The sequence below is a fragment of the Moschus berezovskii genome, chromosome 20 (assembly GCF_049115385.1).
Source record: "Moschus berezovskii isolate FMDL1 chromosome 20, NW_MosBer_1.0, whole genome shotgun sequence".
NCBI lineage: Eukaryota > Metazoa > Chordata > Mammalia > Artiodactyla > Moschidae > Moschus > Moschus berezovskii.
In genome coordinates, this window is record NC_142479.1 from 33,200,346 (window position 1) to 33,228,026 (window position 27,681).

Here is a 27,681-nt window from a genome sequence, read left to right on the forward strand (position 1 = left end):
TATGGTAATTGAAAAGTAATATATGGTCTCTTTGATTTGCAGATTCAGAACGTTCTTTATGAATTTTTTCAAAATCCAGATTTGCAGCTTGGTAAGCCTGCCTCTTACTACATCGTTTATATTTCTCTCTCTCTCTCTTTGGACGGGGAGAATGCTGCGTTAAGATGAAGAGCCAGTATTGAGGCTGCTGCTGCTGCTTAGTCACTTCAGTCGTGTCCGACTCTGTGTGACCCCACAGACGGAAGCCCACCAGGCTCCCCCGTCCCTGGGATTCTCCAGGCAAGAACACTGGAGTGGGTTGCCATTTCCTTCTCCAATGTGTGAAAGTGAAAAGTGAAAGTGAAGTCGCTCAGTCGTGTCCGACCCCTCGTGACCCCATGGACTACAGCCCACCAGGCTCCTCCATCCATGGGATTTTCCAGGCAAGAGTACTAGAGTGGCTTGCCATTGCCTTCTCCGAGTATTGAGGCAGACGTTATCAAAGCTCTTACAGATGTTCTCAAGCTCCTTTGCTCTTCCCAGATGGAGAATGTAGAACAGCAGAGACACAGTCAGTGAATTTTAATTCTTTTAGTCGAGTGGCCCATTTTATTAGAACTATTTTGTAATAACCCTTACTATTGAGGGGCTTCCCTGGTGGCTCAGACGGTAAAGAGTTTGCAATGCTGGAGACCGGGGTTCGATCCCTGGGTCGGGAAGATCCCCTGAAGAAGGAAATGGCAACCCACTCCAGTACTCTTGCCTGGAAAATCCCATGGACAGAGGAGCCTGGTAGGCTACAGTCCATGGGGTCGCAAAGAGTCGGACATGACTGAGCGAATTTACTTACTTACTTACTTATTATTGAGAGAATCAGTTACTAGGCAGGTTGATAAGAAGTCCAGGGTCTCTGAGGAGGAGAAAGGGGTCTGGAATTCTCAAGGAGGAGGAAAGGGCAAACATCTTTTTTTAATCAACATTCTTTAGTCTTAGTCACATAAAACTTTTTTTTTTCCTTTAAGCCAGGAACTGATGATTATGCAACAAACTCAGTTTAAACTCTGTACCAGGGATTATATAACAACAATGTACCTGCTTGAGGACAGTTTCTCCTTCCTAAAAACATCCTGACTAATCCTGATATCTTAGAATGTATATTATGGGAGTGGGTCTGGTAAGATCTTTCTGTTGTTAAATTCTAATCCTGTTTTCCTAAAATGTAAATTGTGGGAGTGGGTCTGATAAAATTTTTACAACCTTGAAACATTCTTTTGATTTATTGTAATGACTAATTTAAAAAGTATATAATTCCCTTGCTAGAGACTAGCAAGTGGGGCTGGAGAAGGCAATAGCAAGCCACTCCAGTACTCTTGCCTAGAAAATCCCATGGATGGAGGAGCCTGGCAGGATGCAGTCCATGGGGTCACTCAGTCTGAGTGACCTCATTTTCACTTTTCACTTTCACGCATTGGAGAGGGAAATGGCAACCCACTCCAGTGTTCTTGCCTGGAGAATCCCAGGGACGGGGGAGCCTGGTGGGCTGCCGTCTATGGGGTCGCACAGAGTCGGACACGACTGAAGCAACTTAGCAGTAGCAGTAGCAGCAGCGAGTGGGGCACTCTCCTCCCCACTTCTGATGTCTATGTCAGAAGCTTTCTCTGCCCCTTTTCACTGTAATAAAAATTCTGCCACACAAGAGCCCTGAGTGGTCAAGCCTGGTCTCTGGTTCCAAAGCTAAATCTTCTTCAGAGATCACGAATCCAACATCATTCACTGTAAGCTCTCACTATCCTATCAAATTCCTAGAAAATATTACTTACTTTCACAGAATTTTAAAAGAAAGATACAATGTCATAGCTGTGATATGGAGAAATACAAGGAAAGATATAAATGTGCCGTATTTCAATATACAATTGCTTGGCTACAACTTCACTGAAAGACATATGGAATAGTCAGACATTTGTTCCTGGTGGCTCAGATGATAAAAAATCCACCTGCAATCCAGGAGACCTGGGTTCAATCCCTGGGTCAGGAAGATCCCCTGGAGAAGGAAATGGTAACCCACTCCTATATTCTTGCCTAGAGAATCCAATGAACAGAGGAGCTGGTCAGGCTACAGTCCACGGGGTCGCAAAGAGTCAGACACAACTAAGTGACTAACATTTTCACTTCTTCATTTTCATAATGAATGTTTAGATATAAGAAAAGTAAAATTATGTACAATCAATTATACTCTGTATTTGACATTTTGAAATAAGAGCAAAATGAATGGATTTGTATATATACGTAGAATCCCCATGCACAGAAAAACTACAAACGTAGACTAACACAGGTATATTATATTGGAGTTCAGATACAATTTATAATATTACTTTCCATTATATAATTTTCTAAAATGCTGACCAGCTCTTGGCAAAGTTCCAAATGAAGCAAAAGACAATTCTCAAATTTTGGTAGTAGTTACATTCTTGGAAAATTCAACAGCAAAAAGTATACTCTGTGTTTATATGTAAAATAGAATAGATTCCAGACTCAAAATTATTCTAAGCAATTTTTTTTTACCTACTTGAATGTCTGGCAGGAGGGGTAAAGTCTTTACTGTGTGTGCAGGAATTGCACTCACTCCTCGGGTTTTCTTATTTAAACCCATGACTTCAGATGACTCTCAATCATATTTCCATCCCAAATCTGCCACCTGAGTTCTACATACTATTTGAAAAGATCCGCAAGATGAGTAGTGAAGCAAAAATAAATAAATAAACAACTTGCAAGTTGTAGATCAATATGATAATATTTATGCATAGAGACTCAGAAGATATATGTGTATATATAAATTCTGTTGCTGCTGCTGTTTAGTTGCTAAGTCCTGTCTGACTTTTTGCGACCCCATGGACTGTGGCCCACCAGGCTCCTCTGTTCATGGGATTCTCCGGGCAAGAATACTGGAGTGCATAGCCATTCCCTTCTCCAGGGGATCTTCCCAACCCAGGGAATGAACCGAAGCAGATTCTTTACTGTCTGAAGCATCAGGGAAACCCCATGTATTTTCATATGTGTGTGTGTATATATATCTATATATATGTTTACCGACCAAGTTCTGTACAAAGCTATGGTTTTTCCAGTAGTCATGTATGGATGGGAAAAGGCGATGGCACCCCACTCCTGTGCTCTTGCCTGGAAAATCCCATGGACAGAGGAGCCTGGTAGGCTACAGTCCATGGGGTCGCTAAGAGTCGGACACGACTGAACAACTTCACTTTCACTTTTCACTTTCATGCTTTGGAGAAGGAAATGGCAACCCACTCCAGTGTTCTTGCCTGGAGAATCCCAGGGACAGGGGAGCCTGGTGGGCTGCCATCTATGGGGTTGCAAAGAGTCGGACACAACTGAAGTGACTTAGCAGCGGCAGCAGCGGCCACAGCAGCGTGTATGGATGTGAGAGTTGGACCGTAAAGAAGGCAGAACACTGAATAATTGATGCTTTTAAACTGTGGTGTTAGAGAAGACTCTTGAGTGTCCCTTGGACAGCAAGGAGATCAAACCAGTCAATCCTAAGGGAAATCAGTCCTGAATTAGAAGGACTGATGCTGAAGCTGAAGCTCCAATACTGTGGCCACCCGATGCGAAGAGCCGACTCATTAGAAAAGACCCTGATGCTGGGATAGATTGAAGGCAGGAGAAGGGGTTGACAGAGGATGAGATGGTTGGATGGCATCACCGCCTCAATGGACATGAGTTTGAGCAAGCTCTGGGAGATGATAAAGGACAGGGAAGCCTGGCGTACTGCAGTCCATAGGGTCGCAGAGTCAGACCCAACTGAGCGACCAAGTACACACACGCATATGTGAAAATACATAGGAACGTTGCTGAAAGGGTGACAACAAACCACTGACAGTGGTTACTAGTAGAGCAGAGGGGAGTGAGCGTGCTGGTGGGGGAGGGGGAGGGGAAATGGACCATTTTCAAGTTTTCTTGCTTATATTTCCTGCTTGTATTATTTGAATGTTTTACCAAAAGAACATATTCATATATTATTTATTTAATTAAAAAACACTAAAGACAAAATAAAGTCTTTAAAAAGCATTTATGTTTTAGGAACTTCTAGCATAAACCACGGAGAAGGCAATGGCAAGCCACTCCAGTACTCTTGCCTAGAAAATCCCATGGATGGAGGAGCCTGGTAGGCTGCAGTCCGTGGGGTTGCTAAGGGTCGGACACAACTGAGCGACTTCACTTTCACTTTTCACTTTCCACTTTCACACATTGGAGAAGGAAATGGCAACCCACTCCAGTGTTCTTGCCTGGAGAATCCCAGGGACGGGGGAGCCTGGTGGGCTTCCGTCTGTGGGGTCACACAGAGTCAGACACGACTGAGGTGACTTAGCAGCAGCAGCAGCATAAACCAACACAGATATTTTTGTAGTCTTTTATACTATTGATATGCCTGTTTATTTCTGCTTTATTTTGACACGATCATTAAAAATGTAGACATGCTCTTAAATGTTTGAGTTCCTTGGATAAATAGAAGCCAGGAAAAATTATAATCTTGTAGTAATCAGAATGGAGAAGGCAATGGCAAGCCACTCCAGTACTCTTGCCTAGAAAATCGCATGGACGGAGGAGCCTGGTGGGCTGCAGTCCATGGGGTCCTACTAGTCAGACACGACTGAGCGACTTCACTTTCCCTTTTCACTTTCACACATTGGAGAAGGAAATAGCAACCCACTCCAGTGTTCTTGCCTGGAGAATCCCAGGGACGGCGGAGCCTGGTCGGCTGCCGTCTATGGGGTCGTCTATGGCGACTTGGCAGCAGCAGCAGCAGTAATCAGAATGTCACCCAACTATATATCATTCATTCTGTTATAAATATTGATTGACATTAAGAATTTTATGTTCTTTTGCTGCTGCTGCTAAGTCACTTCAGTCGTGTCCGACTCTGTGTGACCCCATAGACGGCAGCCCACCAGGCTCCCCCATCCCTGGGATTCTCCAGGCAAGAACACTGGAGTGGGTTGCCATATATTCTTTTGGAGTACTATAATACGAATATAAAATGTGAATGTTTTACAACCAACTAACTATCAAATAACTTTTGTTCAATATTTAGAAACATACTGCCTACCAGTAGATATTGCTGACTCAATGAAACCAAGATTGAACAAAACAGAATTTATACAAGTAAGAAGTTACTTTATTCATTATTTGAATCAAATTATTTTGCTGATCTCAATCGTCTTTTGGTGGATGTCAGACATACGGTAACTTTGAATTAAATAAATGAAAGCGTAATAGCTAATTTGGGGCTTCCCAGGTGGTACTAGTGGTAAAGAATCACCTGCCAATGCAGGAGATGTAGGAGATGTGGGTTCGATCCCTGAGTCAGGAAGGTCCCCTGGAGGAGAGCATGGCAGACTCCAGTGTTCTTGTCTGGAGAGTCCCATGGAGAGAGGAGCCCGGCAGGCTGAAGTCCATAGGGTTGCACAGAGTCGGACACAACTGAAGCAACTTCGAAGGCAGGCAAGCAATAGCTTCTTTTATCAATTCTCAGATGTACACTTTGAAATATTTTGGTTCAGTTCAGTTGCTCAGTCATGTCCGACTCTTTGCAACCCCATGGACTTCAGCTCACCAGGCCTCTCTGTCCATCACCAACTCCCAGAGCTTGCTTAAACTCATATTCATTGAGTCAGTGATGCCATCCAACCACCTCATCCTCTGTCATCCCCTTCTCCTCCCACTTTCAATCTTTTCCAGCATCAGTGTCTTTTCCAATGAGTCAGCTCTTTGCATCAGGTGGCCAAAATATTGGAGTTTTAGCTTCAGCATCAGTCCTTCCAATGAATATTCAGGACTGATTTCCTTTCGGATTTAGTAGTTTGATCTCCCTGCAGTCCAAAGGACTCTCATCAGCCTTCTCCAACACCACAGTTCAAAAGCATCAATTCTTTGGCCCTCAGCTTTTTTTATGGTCCAACTCTCACATCCATACATGACTACTGGAAAAACTATAGCTTTGACTAGACAGACCTTTGTTGGCAAAGTAATGTCTCTGCTTTTTAATATGCTGTCTAGGTTTATCATAGTTTTCCCTCCAAGGAGCAAGTGTGTTTTAATTTCATGGCTGCAGTCACCATCTGCAGAGATTTTGGAGCCCAAGAGAATAAAGTCTGTCACTGTTTCCATTGTTTCCCCAAATATTTGCCATTAAGTGATTAAATTAAATTAAATCAGCAACTCCCGGAAACTTCAGCAATTCTTATTTCTACTTTTATAGATGAAGATACTGAGGTTCAGAAAGGTTAAGTAACTTGTACAAGGTCTCACAGTTAGTGGAGCTGGAGAAATTAGTATTCAGGCCGTTTGCTTCAGAGTCAACACAAAATTACACTTGATAAAGTATGATTCTATTGTAGTGGAATAAGCAAAAGAAGCGGTTTAACAGTACCAGTGTCCGATTTTTTCAGCCTGCTTTTATATTTTTTCATGACTTTCCTCTAATTCCCCTTGTTTTTCTGAGTACCAGAGTCAAGGTAACTTTCTCCTCCACTCCTTCACTCTTGATTCATGGACGGTGATGACCGTGCATAAATACAATTTCAAGATTCTGTATGAAGGATTTCTGGAACGTTTGAAATGATTATCATGTAGAAAACAACTTGGCAATCCTGTCTCTATTATGTTCTGATTTCTTAGATTCTGTATTTGAGTATTTGGTGTCCATTAGTCACAGGGCCAAACTCATGGCAAAAATTGTTTATATATTCTCTGTGATCCAAAGCATATACTCTGAACCACCTCCTTGTTTAATCCTCACTCACCAAACCAGTATTTCCCCTACCTCAAGTCAACCCAGGACCAGATGCCAGATAACTGGGGACAGCCCCCATGCCCCAAAGTCTACTGGGATTATTCAAATTGCCAGTCCTAAACTGTTTACCCTGCCCTGCCTTATCTTTCCTGAGCAAACTCCAATAAAGACTCTGTTCTGAACCAAGGGGGATGGTGAATTAATTGAGAGGTTGAGATTGACATATATACACTATTGATATTGTGTATAAATAGATAACTAATGAGAATCTGTGGACTTCTCTGGTAGCTCAGGGGTGAAAAAATCTGCCTGCCAATGCAGGAGACGTGGGTTCGATCCCTAGTTTGGGAAAATCCCCTGGAGAGGGAAATGGCAAACCAATGCGGTCTTCTTGCTTGGGAAATCCCACAGACAGAGGAGCCTGGTGGACTACAATCCATCGAGTCACAAAAGAGTTGGACATGACTTATCGACTAAAAACAAAACAAAATCCTTCGTATGGACATACTGCACTTTATCCATTCATCAGTTGGGCTGTTTTCACTTTTTTATTATTGTAAATAATGCTGCTATAAACATTTGTGAATATGTTTTCCTGTGAGCGTTTGTCTCAGTTCCCTTAGGTATATACCTAGGAGCGGAATTGCTGATTCATACACCAACTCTGTGTTTAACCTTTTAAGGAACGGCCAGACTGCTTTCCACAGTGACTGCCTGCCCTGTTTTACATTCCCATAGTGAATGAGCATGTCATCACTCCACATCCTTGGCAACACTTGTTATTCTGATTTGTTTGTTTGCTTTGTTTCATCATTTTGTTTTTTAACTATAGCCACCCTGTGGGTGTAAAGTGGTAGCTCACAGTGCTTTTGAAGTGCTAAATGGCTCTGATGGCTAAAATGACACTGAGCATCTTTTCAGGTATTGGCGACTTGCATATCTTCTTTGGAGAAATGTCTACTTATATCCTTTGACCAGTTTAAAATTGGGTTATTTGTCTTTATTATTGGGTTATTAAAGCTTTAATATTGACTATATATTTTATATAATCCAGATATATTTGACAATCCCTTGTGATTCATGGGGTCGCAAAGAGTCGGACACGACTGAGCGACTGAACTGAACTAAACTGTCAATTTATATATTAGAAATATTTTCTCCTATTTTGCTGGTTATCTTTTCATTTTCTTTTCTTTTTTAAAAAGTTAGTTTCCTGTCCTCACTGTTGCATGTAGGAATTTAGTTCCCAGACCAGGGATCAAACCCATGCCCCCTGCAGTAGAAGCGCAGAGAGTTCTAACCTCTGGCTTGCCAGGGAAGTCCCTCCCTTCATTTTCTTGATGATGTCCTTCAAAGCACGAAACTTTTAGTTTTGATGAAGTCCAATTTGTCTATTTTTTTCTTTTGTTGCTTTTGCTTTTGACGTTATATCCAAGAAACTATTGCCTAATTAAAGGTCATAAAGATAGGCTCATATATTTTAGAGTTTTAACTCATACATATGTCTATTTAAATGTCTGATCCTTTGAGTTCATTTTTGTGTATGGTGTGAAGTAATAAAACTTTTGAAGTATTTGATAACTTAAAAAGGCAACAAATAAATAAGGATATGAAGAACCTGTTATACTGTTCTATATATAATAAGACATTATTTAATATAATGTCTGTTATGTAATAAGACATTTTACAAGCATATACAGAACTTCAGTCCCTACAGTTACCCTGATCTAGTTTTCAAAGAATGTTAATCAGACTTTATCATTAATAGGCCACCAACAAAACTTTGTAAGTTTCAAAAACTAGAAATTTGATGTTATATTTCTTGAAACTTAAAGTCTTTCAGTCATGTCTGATTCTTTGGGACCCCATGGACTATACAGTCTATGGAATTCTCCAGGCCAGAACACTGGAGTGGGTAGCCATTCCCTTCTCCAGGGTATCTTCCCAACTCAGGGATCTAACCCAGGTCTCCCACGTTGGGGGCAGATTCTTTACCAGCCGAGCCACCAGGGAAGACCAAGAATACTGCAGTGGGTAGCCTATCCCTTCTCCAGCAGATCTGCCTGACCCAGGAATCAACCTGGGGTCTTTTGCATTGCAGGCAGATTCTTTACCAGCTGAGTTACCAGGGAAGCCCATTTGTTATGTAATAAAATGGAAAATAAACAATTTTAAAGTTATGTAAGCCCAACTGTTTTGAAATTTAAAAATACTTTATTTAATAATTATTGGGTCAAGATCTTACATCTAATTGTATGAAATACTACTAAATATTTACTCAGTTGAGAAATTATAGTCTTAAAACTTTTAAAAAATATAGTAGGGTGAAGAATTTTAAAAGCACAGATAAATATAAAAATAGAATAACAATGTATATATTCTCATAACCTATTAATAGGATTAATTCTTAATAACACCATGGAATATTTTTATAAGGAAAAATTACTTGATTTTACAAAAAGTATTCAAACAACTTGTAAAAGTGCAAAGATGAGGATTTAAAATCTTTCATAAATTTCTTTTTTAAAGTATTTATTTACTTATTTGGCCGCACTGGGTCTTGATTGCAGCATGTGAACTCTTAGTTGTGGCATGCAGGATCTAGTTCCTCAACCAGGGATCAAACCTGGCCCCCTGCACTGGGAACACAGAGTCTTAGCCACTGGACCACCAGGGAAGTCCCTATCATTAATTTCTTACCCAGAAATAGCCATTGTTAGTCTTAGATGAACATCATTTAAAACAGCTTTGTATTTCTTGTCTCAGTAAATAGAGGTGTATATAATGTCTCAGTAAATGGATATATAATGTGGATGTCATAAATTTTGTTATAAAATTTTAATTACTTTAAATAAAAAGTATTTAATTGTACTTGACTCCAACAGAGGAAAGAGAAACTAAAATACAAATAAGGGAATTATTGAAATTGGACATATCTTCACAAAAATTATTCTAAAATCATTCTAAGAAAAGGCAATATGAAGAAGATCAGAAAAGGTTACAGTCATTTTTAAAATCACATATTTCAATTACATAAAATAACAGTTGACACACTACTATAAAAGGTGAAGGGTTTAATATTTCCTCATGTCTTCCTATCTTTTTTTCTTTTTATGTTCCCCAGGTTTAGTTTAGTTTTTTCTCTTGGCTGTGCCCCATGGCTTGTGGGATCTTAGTTCCCTGATCTGCTGTTGAGCCCAGGACCCAGCAGTGAAAGTCCTAACCACTGGACTGTCAGGAAATTCCCCCAAATTATTTTATCCAGATTTATATTATTTACTTTTTTTCCTGTAATTACAGTTCCTATAGTTGATTAATCTTAGTCTAATATTTAAATGGATTTGAGGTTCACCTCCTTTTTACAATGGTTTTTCTATTCCTGAGTTATTTATTTTTATTCATCTCTTAATTGGCTAAATTTCTTGTAAAGTTTTTTCAGGAAGGTCACAAGGGTGCTATATTTTCTGACTACTTTTATGTTGAAAATGCCTGCATATTGCCTCTGAAACTGTATTTTGAATAAATATACTGTATTTGGGTCACCTTTTCTTTCCATCTCAAAACAATATAGACATTGCTTAATTATTTTCTGGTACTGAATGTTGTGAAGTCTGATGTCAGTTTTATTTCCTCCCTCCATTCATTTAAATTAATTAAACAATATGTACATATATACATGCATACACATCACATATGAATACATATATGTATATAACCATATATGATATTTGTCTATTTGTGTGTATGTGTATATATGTATGTAAGTCCACACAATTAAAGGAGAAAATGGGTAATGGTGAAATATATATATATATATATGTGCTGTGCTTAATCACTTAGTTGTGTCTGACTCTGCAATCCCATGGATTGTAGCCCACCGGGCTCCTCTGTCCATAGGGATTCTCCAGACAAGAATACTGGAGTGGGTTGCTATGCCGTTCTCCAGGGGATCTTCCCAACCAGGGATTGAACCCAGGTCTCCCGCATTGCAGGAGGATTCTTTACCCTCTGAGCAACCAGGGAAGTCATATATATATATATATGTATATATACGCACACACTTAATAGGAACTTTTAGCATTCTATGTAATACCTTTGTAGATGTATACATCTATATATATGTGTGTGCATATGTATATGTGTGTTTACATAAATAAAATTTTTTTAAATGAGTGGTTTGGGCTACTAATAATAGTTTTTCTGACATTTCCCACCGTCTTCTAAAATCCAAATAGCACATCTTAAGGTACTTTATTTAGAGTGAAGAGCTATTACATCAACAGAAACCAAGGAAGTATTTCTTATATAAAATATTATTGGATATAGTTAATTATCTGATCAATAAATCACTAAGACATGGCATCAGACAAAGAAGTAGTTTAGAACACCTAAATTTTTTAAAATTTATCTAAATTTTTTAAAATTTATTTTTTATTGAGGTAACTTTAGTTTATAATGTTCATGTATGACATGGATGGAATATTTGCTTTTAAAAAGGTGTTTTAAGGTTATTCTGCCAGCACTCAATGAAACGGAAACAAAATGAAATTTTAAATGTCGGTTGTTACACACAGGCGCCACCCAGTGGCGATACTATGCCTTGCAATTGCCCTCTAATTGTTTTAATGAGCAGTGTAATTAGCGTTTGGAGAAGTCAATGGCTGCATTCAGGTTGGAGCATGTTTGGAAAAAATGAGTCACTGAGTAATAATTACTGATAATATAGAGAAAAAGACAAATGGAGAGAATGAATGGCCACATATACTTCCATATTCACATCATTTTTCTAGCATTTCTGTTTTCTGGTGGGTAAATTAACAGATGATAATCTTTTTGTTGACCATAACCTCTCTTTTCATCTGTTTTTTCCAGTAAATGAAGACCAAAAATAGCTATTTTAGAATATTTACTTCTAGTCTCTTACTTCTTAAGTATATACTATTTACTCTCTGTGCTAGAACAGAGCTCAAAGTTCAAGTTGTATTTCTTACACTTAAGGATCAAATAATGCATTGTTGTATGGGAGTGTGCCTGAGGGTATAGGCAGGCATTTATGTCCCTGTGTGTATGTGTGTGCGCATATGCATACATACACTGGATGAAGCCAGAGTAGGGTACAGGGAATGAAAGAATCAAAATATAAGCAAATTAAGGATGTGCATGTGTGCTCAGTCGTGTCTGACTCTTTGTGACCCATGGACTGTAGCCCGCCAGGCTCCTCTGTCCATGGCATTTCCCAGACAGGAATGGGTTGCCATTTCCTCCTCCAGGGGATCTTTCTGACCCAGGGATCGAACTCGAGTCTCCTGTATTGCAGGTGGATTCTTTACCTGCTGAGCCCTTGCGGAAGTCCCCAAGTTAAGACCACATGCCACAAAAAGACAATTACAAAGCAATGAACAGGTGCAAAACCTTATGAGTTATACTATTATGTTTTTATTATGGTGCTGAGGGATGCACAGTAGAATAAAAATGAAACTTCAGTGGACCAGGGTTCGTGTAGGAAAGTTTTCTAGTGTTCATGAGTTTTAAATTTCTTCTACTTATGGATCTCCACCTTGTAGCTCCTTACTTTAGAAAGAACACTAAGAGCAATGCTTTAAACATTTATTTACTGACAAGAATGATTTCTTTTAAATTTTTATTTTATATTGGAGTATAGTTGATTAACAATGTTGTGCTAGTTTCAGGTGTATAGCAAAGTGATTTGGTTATACATATACATGTGTCTATTCTTTTTCAATTTCTTTTCCCATTTACGTTGCTACATAATATTGAACAGAGTTCCCTGTGGCATATAGTAGGTCCTTGTTAGGTTACCCATTTTAAATATAACAGTGTGTACATTGACAGAAGCAATTTTAAATGTAAAATGTGCTTGTTTATTTGAGATTGTTTTGATTATAAATAGAATATTTAGACTCATAAGAAATATATTTTGGGAGAGTGTCAAGTTCATTTTAAATTCTCAAAGCACTCTGGCTCCCATGAGACAACTCTTTCTAGGAGGCAAAACTTAACAGCTGCATCACTTTTACGGTGACTTGTTGAAGTAGGTACTGTGTTCCCCATACGAATTTTAAAAGGAACAGTCGTCTTTTTTTTTAATTTATTGGAGTATAAAGTTATTTCGCGGTGCTGTGCTAGTTTCTGCCATACAGCTAAGTGAATCAGCCATATATATACACATGTCACCTCCCTTCTGGATGTCCCTCTCATCTAGGTCACCAGAGAGCATCAAATAGAGTTGCCTGTGCTATACAGCAGGCTCTCACTAGTTATTTATTGCATTCACAGCAGTGTACACATGTCAATCCCAGTCTCCCAATTCATCCCACCCTCCTCCCCCACTTGGTATCCCTACACTTGTTCTCTATGTCTGAGTCTCTATTTCTGCTATGCAAATAGGTTCTTTCATCAGTACCATTTTTCTAGATTCCACATGCTGTGTGAACACACCACTTCTTCAATGATAGACAGCAAATATACTGTGTATTTCAATATTCTCTAGTTCTTGTTTGCAGACATTTCTGAAATGTTATTTACTACCAAAGCTTACAAATACAGTTTGGAAGTTAATACACAGTTTCTTACTGTTGCTCTCAGATCACCCACTTCATGAACTCCCCTGTATGTCTATAATTCAATGTGTGAATCCCAAGGCTGTAGAATGTAATGATAACTACCAACGTCTTAAACCTGACATTTACCTCATCCTCAACCTTGTGATTTTCTGGTCAAAAATGAAAAGCCTAGAATTCATTACGTTGGGATCCAGCACATACAGATGTGACTGAGCACAGTTCAAATGTTTGACAGCTCACAAAGTGATTAAACAGAAGGATATTAGTAGTTAATCATATTGTTAAATTCATCTAAGCAATTATGTCAGGATTTATGGATATTAATTGATTCATTCCTTGGGACGATGTAAAAACACAAAGGCTCCCATATGTTTTCACTTTTTTGTTTTTACAAGAGACACTGGCAGACTGCTGTAATTGTTCTATTTGGAATTTGCTATGTAGTTCAGTTGGCATCTGGTAGTCTTTCATGTCATATAGCCCAGGCTTACAGAACATGCTCATTCAGAAAATCCATAGGCTATAAATCTAGAATGTTCAATGTGTCTTAGAGAAACAGTTAAACTAGTTCTTGATTTGATAGCATTCCCACAGCCAGAAAACTCATATGGCTTTGAGGTCAGTTCCCAAAAGTTTAATACAAAACAAGATAAATCTTTTTTTTTTCTCTCTCTCTCTCTATTTTTGGCCATGTGTAGCATGATGGATCTCAGTCCCTGACCAGGGGTCGAATCTGTATTCCCCATGGACCACTAGCAAAGTCCCAACAAGAGGAATCTTTTCATGAATCAGTAATTTTTATTTCAGCTTTAGAAGACAGAGCCACAATATTGCCAGAAAATATCAATTTTTCAGTAGTTCTACCTTACCAGTAATTTAGAAAAGTATCTGCTGCTGCTAAGCTGCTAAGTCACTTCAGTCGTGTCCGACCCTGTGTGACCCCACAGACGGCAGCCCACCAGGCTCCCCTGTTCCTGGGATTCTCCAGGCAAGAACACTGGAGTGGATTGCCATTTCCTTCTCCAATGCATGAAAGTGAAAAGTGAAAGTAGAGTCGCTCAGTCGTGTCTGACTCTTAGCGACCCCATGGACTGTAGCCCACCAGGCTCCTCTGTTCATGGGATTTCCCAGGCAAGAGTACTGGAGTGGGGTGCCATTGCCTTCTCCGAGAAAAGTATCTACTATTCAAGAAAAATTGCCTGAGGACTGAACAATAGGATCTTAGAATACTGGTATAATTAGGACCAGTTTCCCCAGACCATCTAGTTCAAACTTCAGTGAGTTTGAGCAAAAGAATTACTCAGAAGACTTCTAAAAACATAGATTCTAGGTCTCACCCCAGAGTTTCTGATTCAGTAGGTTTGGAATAGGGCCTCCAAATTTTCAATTCTAACAAGTTCTCAAGGGACCACACTTTGAGAACCACTGATTTCATTGGATTTTTCCTTTTAAAATGTGAATGTCAGCTGAGAGGATTTTTATTTTATAAAGAAAATCTTCTCCATCAATTTCTTTACCTAGTTCAAAAGGAAACAAGACTTCACGGAACTTAATGCATGAAATAGCTATGCTCTATTTATATAAAGGAGCCTCTCCATGACCCAGTAAAATAGCTACTATGGTAGCTATTAAGGAACTGTAAAGTCCAGTGACTCATTCAAGGTGACTGTTGTTGTTTAGTCACTAAGTCGTGTCGGACTCTTTTGTGACCCCATGGACTGTAGCCCACCAGTCTCCTCTGTCCCTGGGATTTTCCAGGCAGGAATACTGGAGTGGGCTGCCATTTCCTTCTCCGGGGTAGCTTCCTTGTCCTAGGTTACTCAGTCAGTAAATATAGGAACTGAGGTTTGAACCCGGACAAAATGTGAGGTCTTAACCTACACACTACTCTGCTTCCCAAAGCAACGAATGAGAACTTCATTGTGCTCATTAAACCATCAAGAAGCTGTTAAGGAAATGAAATATTTAGAAAAGCTCCTTTGCTCTGCTTTAAATTTCCCTCTTTTGATCTCTAAGCCAGTTGAAGGATGGTTTATGATTCACTAATATGGATTCAAGTCATATTTCTTATATAATACATCCTAAATTTGCCTAGATGATATTAAAGAGGCAGTGAAATATGGAAATCTAGCTAGGGAAGCAGAGTCATTCTGTACAAATTTGGCTACCTCTTTTTTTGGGGCAGAGAAAGAAGTGGGTTAACACTTAAAGAGGATCCCACTGAGAAACTCACTGAGATACTTATAGTCAAGGACAGAACAAGATTGTAATGTTCCTGATCTATCAAATTAGCAGAAATCTGAAAAGTAATACACATTGATGTTGAGGCTGAGGAGAAACGACCACTCATAAATTAGTTGTGGGAGTGCAAAAGGTGAGAGTGAAAAAGGGTATACAAGCCTGATGTCAAAACCCACCAAAAAATACAGAAGCTTTTACCTGCTTTTTATTAATAAATATTTATTTGTTTAGCTGCGCTGGGTCTTGGTTGTAGCACACAGGATCTTTAGTTGCAGCAAGTGAGCTCTTATTTGCTGCCTATGGGATTTGTTTCCTTGATCAGAGACTGAACCCAGGCTCCCTGCATTGAGAACTTGAAGTCTTACCTACTAGACCACCAGGGAAGACCCCAGATGCATTTACCTTCTAAACAAACAATCTCTCGTCTAGGATTCTATTCACCAGGCCTCAAGAGGTATAACCTAAGAGCATAGATATTCTCAGATTCTACACTTTCAAAGGAAAAAAACAAATTATAGACAAAGGATTTGTTGTTATCATTTAGTCTCTAATTTGTGCTTGATTCTTTGCGACCCCATGGACTGTACCCCACCAGTCCTGTGTCCATGAGATTTTCCAGGCAAGAATACCAGAGTGGGTTGCCATGCCCTCCTCTGGGGGAATCTTCCCAACCCAGGGATTGAACCCATGTCTCCTTCGTCTTCTGGATTGGCAGGTGAATTCTTTAACCTGGGAAGCTGTCCCCGTCCCTTACACACCAGTAATTAAATGTAGCCAGTCTTGGAAAACGAAAACACATGCTCTTATATCCCCTACATCAAAAGAAAAACTGCATTCCATTTGAAGAACTATTCATTTACTGGCCACATTTTATAACTGCTGCTGTTTCATACCGTGAGGTTAACAACTGCTCCCATATAAGACTGATGTGACCTAGAGGGAAATTGTTCCAACAGTGTGTACTGGTCTATGGTATATGTAACTGGTCTATGGTGTTGGGAACTGTATTGATCCCCTCTCTCTGCAGCATAGCCATAGAACAGCATTAATTTGAAAATGCTTTATCTAAGTGACAGCAGATGATATGGAAAAAACTGCAGCCAATAATTGAATGCACATCAGTGGAATCCTTGGGGGAAAATCCAAGTGAAGAACACGGTTTTTAATCAGTCACCTATCCTCTTTTTCTCCACAGCTCATCTCTTTCCACATTGAAGGCTTTAAAAGTGAAACATTTGAGAAGCTCCTTAAGCACCTTTGCCGTTGTGCAGACGAGTTCAGGGAGGTCATAAAAACTGACATGCGGAGACAGATGTTTGCTGAACTCTTCCTGCACTGTGACCGTGGGAAGGTAGGAGAAGCCTCTTGAAGTAGTGCTTCTCACACTATCCGTTGTGAAGGACCAGTCTTTAGGTTGTTGATGGTGATGTTTTTAATACGTGGACTGAAAATGAAAATGGATTACTAAGAGGGAAAAAGGAAATAAAAATACAATCCAAACATATTCTAATCTAAGAGCTATTAAAAAAACACAGGGAAAAATTACTGATTTAAGTTTAATTTTTTTTGTTTTACCAGTTCCTACAATTTCTCTTGGTTTTCCCTTTGACTTTTTTTAAAAAGATTTTTTTGATGTGAATCATTTTTTTAAAGTCTTTATTGAACTTATTGCAACATTGCTTCTGTTTTATGTTTTGCTTTTTGGCTGCAAGACATGTGAGATCTTAGTTCCCCAGCCAGGGATCGAACCTGCACCCCCTGCACTGGAAGGCAAAATCCTAACCACTGGGCAATCAGGGGAGTCCCTTCTTTTCAATTTTAATAAACAGCTACTGATTTAAGAAAAAATACAGTCCACATTGTGTTACTACCAGATTCAAATCTGATTTATTATCAGTTACTTTCTCAAGTTGCTATAACGTTTTCTAGATGCTATTCTCAATTCCTACCTTTCTCATCACTCACAGACTGGTACCAGCTTGCAGACTGCATCTTGAGTGGCACTGCATATGATTTATAACTTGTCTCTAAGCTTCTTTCCCATTTTTAAGAGTAGGTTGCTTAGGATTTTTTTTTTCTTAGGATTGTCTATGCTGGTGTCTTCCTAGAGAAAAGAAGTGCTTTTCCCTTTGGGGAATAGAAAGCCTACCACATTTTATTCTGCTTCTTAAAAACAAGAAAGGTTTATTTCAAAAAGTATTTCTAGGAATAAGATTTGAAAGTGAAAGTCACTCAGTCTGACTCTTTGTGACCCCATGGACTGTATAGTCCGTGGAATTCTCCAGGCCAGAATACTGGGGTGAGGAGCCTTTCCCTTCTCCAGGGGATCTTCCCAACCCAGGGATTGAACCCAGGTCTCCTACATTGCAGGTGCATTCTTTACCAGCTGAGCCACAAGGGAAGCCCAAGAGTACTGTTGTGGGTAGCCTATCCCTTCTCCAGGGGATCTTCCCAACCTAGGAATTGAACTGGGGTCTCCTGCATTGCAGGTGAATCCTTTACCAACTGAGCCATCAGGGAATTTAGGAACGTACAATTGTGCCAGGACACCAAATGAACTTGCAAAAATAGATTCCAACTTTACTGAAATATATTTGTTTATGAACCTTATGCATGTTTGTTTGTGGCCCCATATTCCTGAAAAGATTTAAGGAAGCTTATGTTATTCAGTCAGTTAGTCATGTCTGACTCTTTGTGACCCCATGGACTGCAGTCTGCCAGGCGTTTCTGTCCTTCACCATCTCCTGGAGCTTGCTTAAATTCATGTCCATTGAGTCGGTGATGCCATCCAATCATCTCATCCTCTGTCATCCCCTTCTCTTCCTGCCTTCAATCTTTCCCAGCATCAGAGTCTTTTCTAATAAGTCGGTTCTTCACATCAGGTGGTCAGAGTACTGGAGCTTCAGCTTCAGCATCAGTCCTTACAAGGAAGCTTTTAAGAATAGATAAAAAGCAACAAAAGAACATAGATTTTAAAAAGTAGGATGAAAGGAGAAAAAGAGGATACTAAATGAAGTTGGGAACAAAGCTGTAAATGCATACCATAATGATCTAAATATTTGTTCTGGACTGTCTGCAGATCTGAATGTAACCTCCTAGTAGTGAATGTGAAATATGACATATTATTGATTACATGACACAATAGTGTGTGAAACACACTATTGACAGTGCTTTTAAGATAAGTATGAACTGGAGCTAAGAAGTGCAGAAATTTGGGGATAAAAAGTATAGTTAGGAGTTTCAATATTCTATCTACATAAAAGTTTCAAATCTCATGTGACAACTGATTGCCAACTTTCTGCTTAGGTAGGGTTTTTGGATCGTCAGAGGACATTGGCCTTGCTGGAAACATTCTATGACCAAAGTTCAAAAGTGCTCAGAGGTGTACTCCGAAACCCAAGACAATGTAAGTGCCACCCAGAGGGAGTGTGCTCAAGCTGGAGTGAAGCAGTACACGGATGTGACAAAACAACATCATTCTATCACCATGGTATCCCTCCAGATAACATCTTCCTTAGATCATGATGGCTATATCTAGTTGTTCATGCCATACAATGGTAATTACCATTACCATCTAGTTGAACTAGATGTGTTTTTCACTACAGTGCCATACTAAAAGTTGTTAAGTCAGAATTGAGCTAGAATTCCAACGAAGGAGTACTTTAGTGACAACCTGAATGTTTGGGAAATTAAGTTTGTAATGGTAATTCCAGTTTTAATGTCCAATTTAGAACTCTAAGATTTTTTTCTACCAAGCATTTTTTGATTGAAATATAATTGATGTACAATATTATGTTAGTTTCAAATGTACACAATGATTTGACATTGTTATATGATAGGAAATAGTCACCATGATGTATCTAGTAACATTCTGTCCCCCTACGAAATTATTATGATTGACCATATTCCTTATACTGTATATTATTTATTATTTAATAATATGACTTATTTATTATATAACTGGAGGTTTGCATGTCTTAATTCCCTTCAACTGTTTCACTCAGATCTCAAACTCCCTCCCTTCTGGCAATCACCCATTTGTTCTCTGTATCTATGAGTCTGTTTTTACTTTATTTGTTTGTTTTAAAGATGTAAATTAGATCATGTGGTATTTGTCTTTCTCTGTCTGCCTTATTTGACTTAACATAATACCCTCCCATGTTGTCAAAAATGGCAGGGTTTGAGGTGGAAGACATTTGCTCTTTCCTCAGCCCTATGCTATGCTTATTGTGGGAGGACTAAGAGGAGAGGATAAATTCTATTTGCCTTGAAAGTCTAAGCTACTCTTCAAGCATCAAAAGAAGAAATCATGTTCATTTCCATACATTTTAGGAAGGGATTATTTCTAATTTCCAGTAGTGAGCATCTTTTATGTTCCTTTAGGCACCTTTTTATTTTTTATTGGGTTGCTGGGAAATGTAATTGATATCCATTTAAAGCAGTAGTTCTGTGGGCACCATTACTGTGTCTACTGCTTTTTTTGTATTAATTTACTAGCTCTGATTCTACATTATAAGATGAATTGTTTAGGTAAATATTTTGTTTTCTATGTTAGGGCCATTTGTTGAATTTGGAGAGATAGACTTACCTGAGTTCTGGGGAGACATGGATAATCAGAAACACATTTATGAAGACTTTGACAGTGTTCTCTTAGAGATGAATACATTGCCTTCTGAAAAACATGTCAGCAAAACCGAAAGTAAATTATTAGCAAGCCCAGAAGATCATCATGAACACTATAGAGAATCAACAGTACCACAAAGTCCACCAGAACAGCAGAGGGGGGCAACTGTGGAACAAGGACCAAACGGGGTTCCAGCCAGAGAACAGGAAAGGCCGGAAGAGTCAACTGGAGAACAAGAAGCAAACGAAGAATCAGCATCAGAAGAAGGAACCTACCCAGGCTCAACTCCAGAACAAAGAGCAAGCGGAGGGCTAACAACAGAGCAAAGACCGCACCGCGAGCCAGTCGCAGAACAAGGAGCACCTCGAGGGGCCCGCATCGAACCAGCAGCAGGACAGGGGCTTCCCGAAGAACCAACTACAACAGAAGGACAACCTGAACGGTCAACAGCCAGACAAGGGTCACACGGAAAGTCAACTGAGGAACAGGGGTCACGCCGAGAGTCACAATCAGATCTTGAACAACCCAGAGAATCAACTGCAGAACAGGAAGCACACAGAGAATCACAATCAGATCAAGGACCACACAGTGGGTCAACTGCAGAATCACAATCACCCAGAGAAACGATTCCGGAAGAACAACAGGACACAGACTTAACTTCACAATCAAGAAAAGGTAGTATCGCAGGAGAAAGTAAAACATCTAGGGAATCTGTTTCCTTTGAGCACACTGAAATCCCTCCACAGGAAGAAAGGACTCACATACACCCATATGAAGAGCTAGTCTTCATAAGTCCTGAACTGCAGGAGCAAATTGGAGCATCAAGCCCCGAAGATCATCTTTCAGGTAGTAATACCACTTTCTTACTTCAGCTCCTTGTTTTCTAGAGCGGTTTTTAAAGTCTGCAGAAAAATCATTTCAGTTAGGATCTTTTTGTGACATATAAGGTCATGCAAACTTCAGACATATTTTGCTATTCAACATGAGTCTAGACTTTGAGCAATCAATTACATGCAATCTAGAAAGTCTCTACTGTGAATTTACCTAGAAATCCCTCTACACTAGAAGCCCGTTTGTAAGGAAGAAATCTGGTAGTATTACTTGTAGAAATTTTCACTGGACTTCTGAAAGGCCCAGAAGATGTTTTATTTTAAATGGAGTATCTGATATTAGAAATCACTTTTTAAAATTTCTTTTATTTCAAATTTTAAAAGTATCTCACTTTTTTCAGTTGCATATAAGATGTTCTAGAAGAGTTTCTGAAGGTTGTATTTAAGACAGAAAGCACCCTGGATTTCAAATATTTATTCTGCAGAAGACTTTTCTTGGGAATTGCCTGTGCAAATTTATGCCCTTTTAGTTGAAGAATTATAATTTTTTCGAGAGCCAATCTCAGTGCCACTTAAGGCCTCAGCTGTTGTTGCTGTTCAGCTGCTCAGTCATGTCTGACTCTTTGCCACCCTATGAACTGCAGCATGCCAGGCTTCCCTGTCCTTCACCTTCTCCCAGAGCTTGCTCAAACTCATGTCCACTGAATTGGTGATGCCATCCAACCATCTCGTCCTCTGTCATCCCCTTCTCCTGCCTTCAATCTTTCTCAGCATCAGGGTCTTTTCTAATGAGTCAGCTCTTCACATCAGGTGGCCAAGGTATTGGAGTTTCAGCATCATCGCTTCCAATGAATATTCAGGGTTGATTTTGTTTAGGTTTGACTAGTTTGATCTCCTTGCAGTCCAAGGGACTCTCAAGAGTCTTTTTTAACACCACAGTTCAAAAACATCAGTTCTTCAGTGCTTAGCCTTCTTTATGGTCCAACTCTCATAACCATGCATGACTACTGGAAATCCATAGCTTTAACTTTACGGACATTTGTTGGCAAAATAATGTCTCTTCTTTTTAATATGCTTTCGAGGCATTTTTTAAAAAAAATTCTAAAGTTCTAAAGTCCCAAAGAAAGTTCTTATTTAAAACTCACAAGAGATGAACTTGTGTTAAGGATTTTACACTATCATTAACTAATTTGAAATCTTTCATTTTTTTCAGCATTATATTTATTTCTCCCCAGAACAGGGCTACTAATTTCTGGTTCTCCTTACATAGTGGGGATACAGCCTAAAAAAATTAGTGAAGTTACTATTAATTTTGACTCTCTGTAATAGTGATCCAAAATAACAGTGTCTAAAAAAACAAACAAAACCAAAACAAAATAACAATGTCTAAACAAGGCAGGAGTTTCTTTGTTTCCATATAAAAGTCAAAACTTATTTGACAGATCAGCCCCAAGAAATCAACAAGTGGCTCAAGCTTTTTCTGTCTTGTATCTCCTCCAGCCACACACTCCAAGATAGCTAACCACCATGTCCACATCCTGACCGGTAGGTGAGGAGAAAGGAAAAAGGATAGACATTATATCATTTCCTTTCCTTTCTATCTTGTTCATTCATCAGAATTTAGGCACATAGTGACACCTGCTGTCTGGGAGGCTGGGAAATATAGCCCTCATTTTGCGCGGCCAAATTTGGGTACAATACATAGCCTTTGTCACAGAGTTGCTCTCAAAAACTAAAGCTACTAAGCGATATCTTTGTGATTAAGTTATTAAATGATACCATTATGATACAACATATACAGGAAAGGACCTGAAAGAAAGTTTTTGTGTTCTGTATGCAAGATATCAGAGAAGGCAATGGCACCCCACTCCAGTACTCTTGCCTGGAAAATCCCATGGGTGGAGGAGCCTGGTAGGCTGCAGTCCATGGAGTCACATAGAGTTGGACACAACTGAATCGACTTAGCAGCAGCAGCAGCAGCAGCAGCATGCAAGATATTTCTTTCATTTATTAACTTCAGAATACATAATGTTCAACTCATAGGCATTTTTTTATACCTTTTAGAACCTGCTAAAAAAGAAGTTCAGAAAAACAAATCCTGCGAACCCAAGTCCCCCAAAATAGAAGGAAAGTCATGGACAGGTGACTCCTCATTTAATTCTCCTTTCACTCATACTCCAGAGCAAAAACGTTGTGAAAGTGAAGTTGACTATATTATGGCATATGTATCTTACAGGTGAACTTCTGACTTGTAACTGGGGCATGAAGTATGCTAAACATGAAGACGAGGAACAGGCAAATTTAATCTATGGTAACTCGAGGTTCGCAGGTACGTGTTAACGAAGCCAGGAAGAACAGATGGCACTCTAACTTGATAACCTTTAATTGACTGTAGTTCCCAATGGTAAGGACTGGACTTAGCCAAGGCACAATGGCAGGGTGACACTTGCGCTATTTTGTCCTTGAGCCAATGGACCTAAACGTATTCAAGATGACTGTTTCAGGCAGTACATGTAGTGCTATTGTAATGCTCTTTAAAGCATATGCATTAGTACGCTTGTCCATTAGGGTCTGCAGGGGATTGTCCCATGAATATCATCCACCCAAAATTTCCCCCCACCACGAATACCAACATTCAGGATGCTCAAACCCCTTATATAAAATGGACGAGTATCTGCATATAACTGATGAATCCTCCCATATACTTTAAATCTAGATCACTTATAATACCAAGTACAAAGTTGAAAATGCAACGTGAATGCTATGTAAATAGTTGCCCATGTGTGGTAAATTCAAGTTTGCTTTTGGGAACTTTCTGGATTTTTTTTTTCCTGAATATTTTTGATCCACAGTTGAAGCCACAGATGCAGAACCTGCAGCTACAAAGGGCCAACTGTATACAACTTTTTTTAATGGTTATGTGGCCCTGAAACCACTTTGAAGCTATGATCCAGTTATACAAAGGAAATTAGATATTAGAACAATAGAAATCATTCCAGCAATTCCTCTTCCTTGGAGTTCCACATCTAACTATGTGAGGCAGGTGTGGCTCTGTCTTGTTTTTGAAGACTTACAAAGGAAGAGCTACTCAACAGAGAGAGCAAAGAATAGCTTTTAGCTGTCAGTAAAGCATGTATTTAACAATTATCCCAACAAGTATTCATATTTTATTGCAATGCTATTTTATCATTTTACCTTTCACCAACAAGTAGTAGAACATATAAGATCAAAAAATTTTCCTCCTGTCTGCAGTTTCTTTTCTCATTTAAGAATGGATCAAATAGCAAACTTCCCATCCTCCAAATATTTGGTGAAATTGTATGGCATTGGTTAAGCTCTTGTTGCCTGCTACTTCATCTTCCTCTTCTCCTGATCTTACTTCTTTATTTCAGTCTTGCTCTACCATTTTGACAATTGCATGGCTGATTCTTTTTAAGTTACATCAGCTCTCATATGGAAGGCATCAGGGCATGAATGATTGAATTAGAAAATAAATCAATTGTAAATCACCGGGCTCTTCTATTAAATATATTTCATGTTATAATATCAAGCTTCAAGATAAATATATGAGTCAAGTCTCCTGAGGGAGAGGTTATAGTGGTGGTATTTACAGACTTCTTTAACTAGAGAGTCTAGACTGCAACTGGCTTCAGGCACAGTTGAATCCAAGTGCTCAATAATAGCAGCAGGACACTATCTCTTTGCCTCTTAGCCCTCTTCTTCTCTGTGTAACTTTCAGTTTTGGGTAGTTTTCTCTGTATTGTGGCAAAGATTTCTATGAGAGCATCTCTAAGCCTACATCCTACTAGTTCAGGAGTCAGAGTACAAGACCAGTGATTCTCCCCAAGTAGTTGCCCCAAAAGTCCTGGGGCTAATTCTCATTGGCCTACAGTGGATCCCATTGCTGTCATATGTGAGTCACTAGCCGGACCTATATCACATGGCCATCCTGAAGCAAGGGTGGGTGAGGTTCAGTACTACCTGATACATCAAAACTGACAATCAGGGAGAGATGTTTTCTCAAATTGAAAAAAAAAAAAAAAGGAGGACTTCTCTGGCAGTCCAGTGGTTAAGACTCCATACTGCCAATGCAAGGGGCATGGGTTCGATCCCTCTTCGGAGAACTAAGATCCCACATGCCACCAGGCGCGGACAAAAGGATGAAAACCAATAAATAAATAAATAAAAGATATATTTAGGGACTTCCCTGGTGGTCCAGTGGTTAAGACTCCGTGCTGCCGATACAGGGGGCATGGGTTCAATCTCTGGTCAGAGAACTAAGATCCCACATGCCACCAGGCGCGGACAAAAGGATGAAAACCAATAAATAAAACATACATTTAGGGACTTCCCTGGTGGTCCAGTGGTTAAGACTCCGTGCTGCCGATACAGGGGGCATGGGTTCAATCTCTGGTCAGAGAACTAAGATCCCACATGCAAAAAAAATAAAAAGAGAGAGAGAAAACGAGAACAACCACCAAAACCCAAACTTTATAAAGGATATATTAAAAATAAAAAGGGGGTGCTGTCCTCATGAAGGCAGCATAGACTCCTGGTAGGAAAAAAGGTAGTAGATATTCATTACAATATGTACTCATATATTTTCCCTGAACTTTGATAAAATTGTTCATGTCACCGTTTGATGTATGTTTCTTGCTTGATAGACCTGCACTCAATTATCAGAAACATTCAGTCTTACAAGGAAATAAAGGGTAGGAGTGCCTTCAACGGAATTTCCTTCAATCTACTCCAGTTTGTGCAGTTCCTGGAGACATTTGTTGGTGAAGATTCCCCCTTGAGTGTCAGTGAAGCCCTCACCTCCTTTTTTAAGAAGGGCTTTGTTGAAACAAAAGAAGAGAAAATGAGTGGCTTGGAAAAGGTGAGTAATATTATTTACCAATAAAACAAGTGAGGTCACTATTATAAAGAGATATATATATCTATGACGGATTCATGTTGACGTATGTATGATGTAAGTATGATGGCTGATTCATGTTGATGTATGTATCCTTATGACTGATTCATGTTGATGTATGTATCCTTATGACGGATTCATGTTGATGTATGGGCTTCCCTGGTGGCTCAGACAGTAAAGAATCTGCTTGCAATGTGGGAGACCTGGGTTCGCTCCCTGGGTTGGGAAGATCCCCTGGAGGAGGGCATGGCAACCCACTCCAGTATTCTTGTCTGGAGAATCCCCATGGACAGAAGAGTCTGGTGGACTACCATGAGGTCACAGAGTCGGACACGACTGAGTGACTAAGCACTTGCATCTGGATGGCAGAAACCATTGCAGTATTGTAAATTAATTATCTTCTAATTAAAAATTAAAATTAAAAAAATCTATCAACCTCAGTTCCTCCTAGGCTAGCTCTTCTTAAGTACTAATTTTGGTTGTGAATGCTTATGCTAATTAGGTACTTAATTAGCATGGCAATTAAATACTTCATTTTATTGTCAAATGTTCTAAGATCACACTCCAGAGAATTCATTCCTCTAATAAGAACATGATTGCTGATGGTAGGAGATGGTTTGTTATATAGCTGTGTTTTTGCTCCTCCAAAGCTTGAAGAGCAGATTCTGAGGAGCAGATATTTGCATGTGCAAAGATGTGTGTGTATGTGTACACTGTTCGATGCGTGAATGCATTTACAAATGCACATACATAGGGGTATGATTGTGGCTTGAACACATATTTTTGGGTACACCAAGGTAGTGGGGTTCATCTTTCTTAATAAATTACTACTTACTTGAATGAAATATGCAAACACATTCGCTGATAGGAACAATTTAAGTACTCTTATATGAAATGTATAAATTAGGTTCATCAAGCATATTCAGTAACCTTATCAGTCTTATGAGTCTTCTCAATCTAATTTAGAGTCGATATTCCTTTTTCCTCCTCAATTGAAGTTCCCATCATTTAACCAAATGGTATATGCTCACTTTCTTTTGTCAATAAAATCTACCTTGATTAGGTAAGTTTCTACCTAGTTAACATAATCTAGTAAAAAATCTAAATGGTAAATAAAATTAATGTCAGGCCAATATTAAATATAAGAAAGAATTTTTGAACACAGTCATTTTTTGTTGTTTGAACATTGTCATCCATCGCCCTTCACTGCAAAAATATTTCATCAAGAAGCCAGGCAGGGACTTCCCTGGTGCTTCAGTGGCTAAGACTCTGAACTCCCAATACAGGGAGCCCAAGTTCACTCCCTGGTCAGGAAAACTAGATCCCACATGCTGCAACTAAGACCCAGCACAGTCAAATAAATAAATAAAATTAAGATAGATAAATAAAATAAATAAATAAATAAAAACCCAGGCATGGACTTCCCTGGCAGTTCAGTGGTTAAGACTCCGTGTTTCCAATGCAGGAGGCATGGGTTTGATCCCTGGCTGGGGAGTCGGGGAACGTAGATCCCACATGGTAGAGGAGAAAAAGAAGCCAGGCAGATCACCCAATGTGTTTATCACATTGCTGAACAACTAGTGAGTGAATGGAGAGGAATGAATCAAAGATTCTCAAGGAGGGAGTCCCCTTCCTAGATGAATGTGTTTTAGTTCAATGCAGAGAATGCCTGCTTTCTAGCTTAGAGGTGAAACAGAAAA

At 39.3% G+C, this 27,681-nt stretch overlaps 1 protein-coding gene across 2 annotated transcripts in view; it reads left to right on the forward strand.

Moving 5' to 3' along the window:
* The window catches only part of EFCAB5 (EF-hand calcium binding domain 5), a 96,070-nt gene that overhangs the window by 34,549 nt on the left and 33,840 nt on the right, over positions 1–27,681 (forward strand). For both annotated transcript variants that reach the window (XM_088828446.1, XM_088828448.1), the window contains exons 6-13: positions 43–91; positions 5,087–5,157; positions 16,808–16,963; positions 18,919–19,018; positions 20,168–21,082; positions 23,131–23,208; positions 23,303–23,395; positions 25,731–25,945. In XM_088828446.1, coding sequence (XP_088684572.1) covers positions 43–91; positions 5,087–5,157; positions 16,808–16,963; positions 18,919–19,018; positions 20,168–21,082; positions 23,131–23,208; positions 23,303–23,395; positions 25,731–25,945 — 1,677 coding nt within the window. The remainder of the gene's footprint in view (positions 1–42; positions 92–5,086; positions 5,158–16,807; positions 16,964–18,918; positions 19,019–20,167; positions 21,083–23,130; positions 23,209–23,302; positions 23,396–25,730; positions 25,946–27,681) is intronic.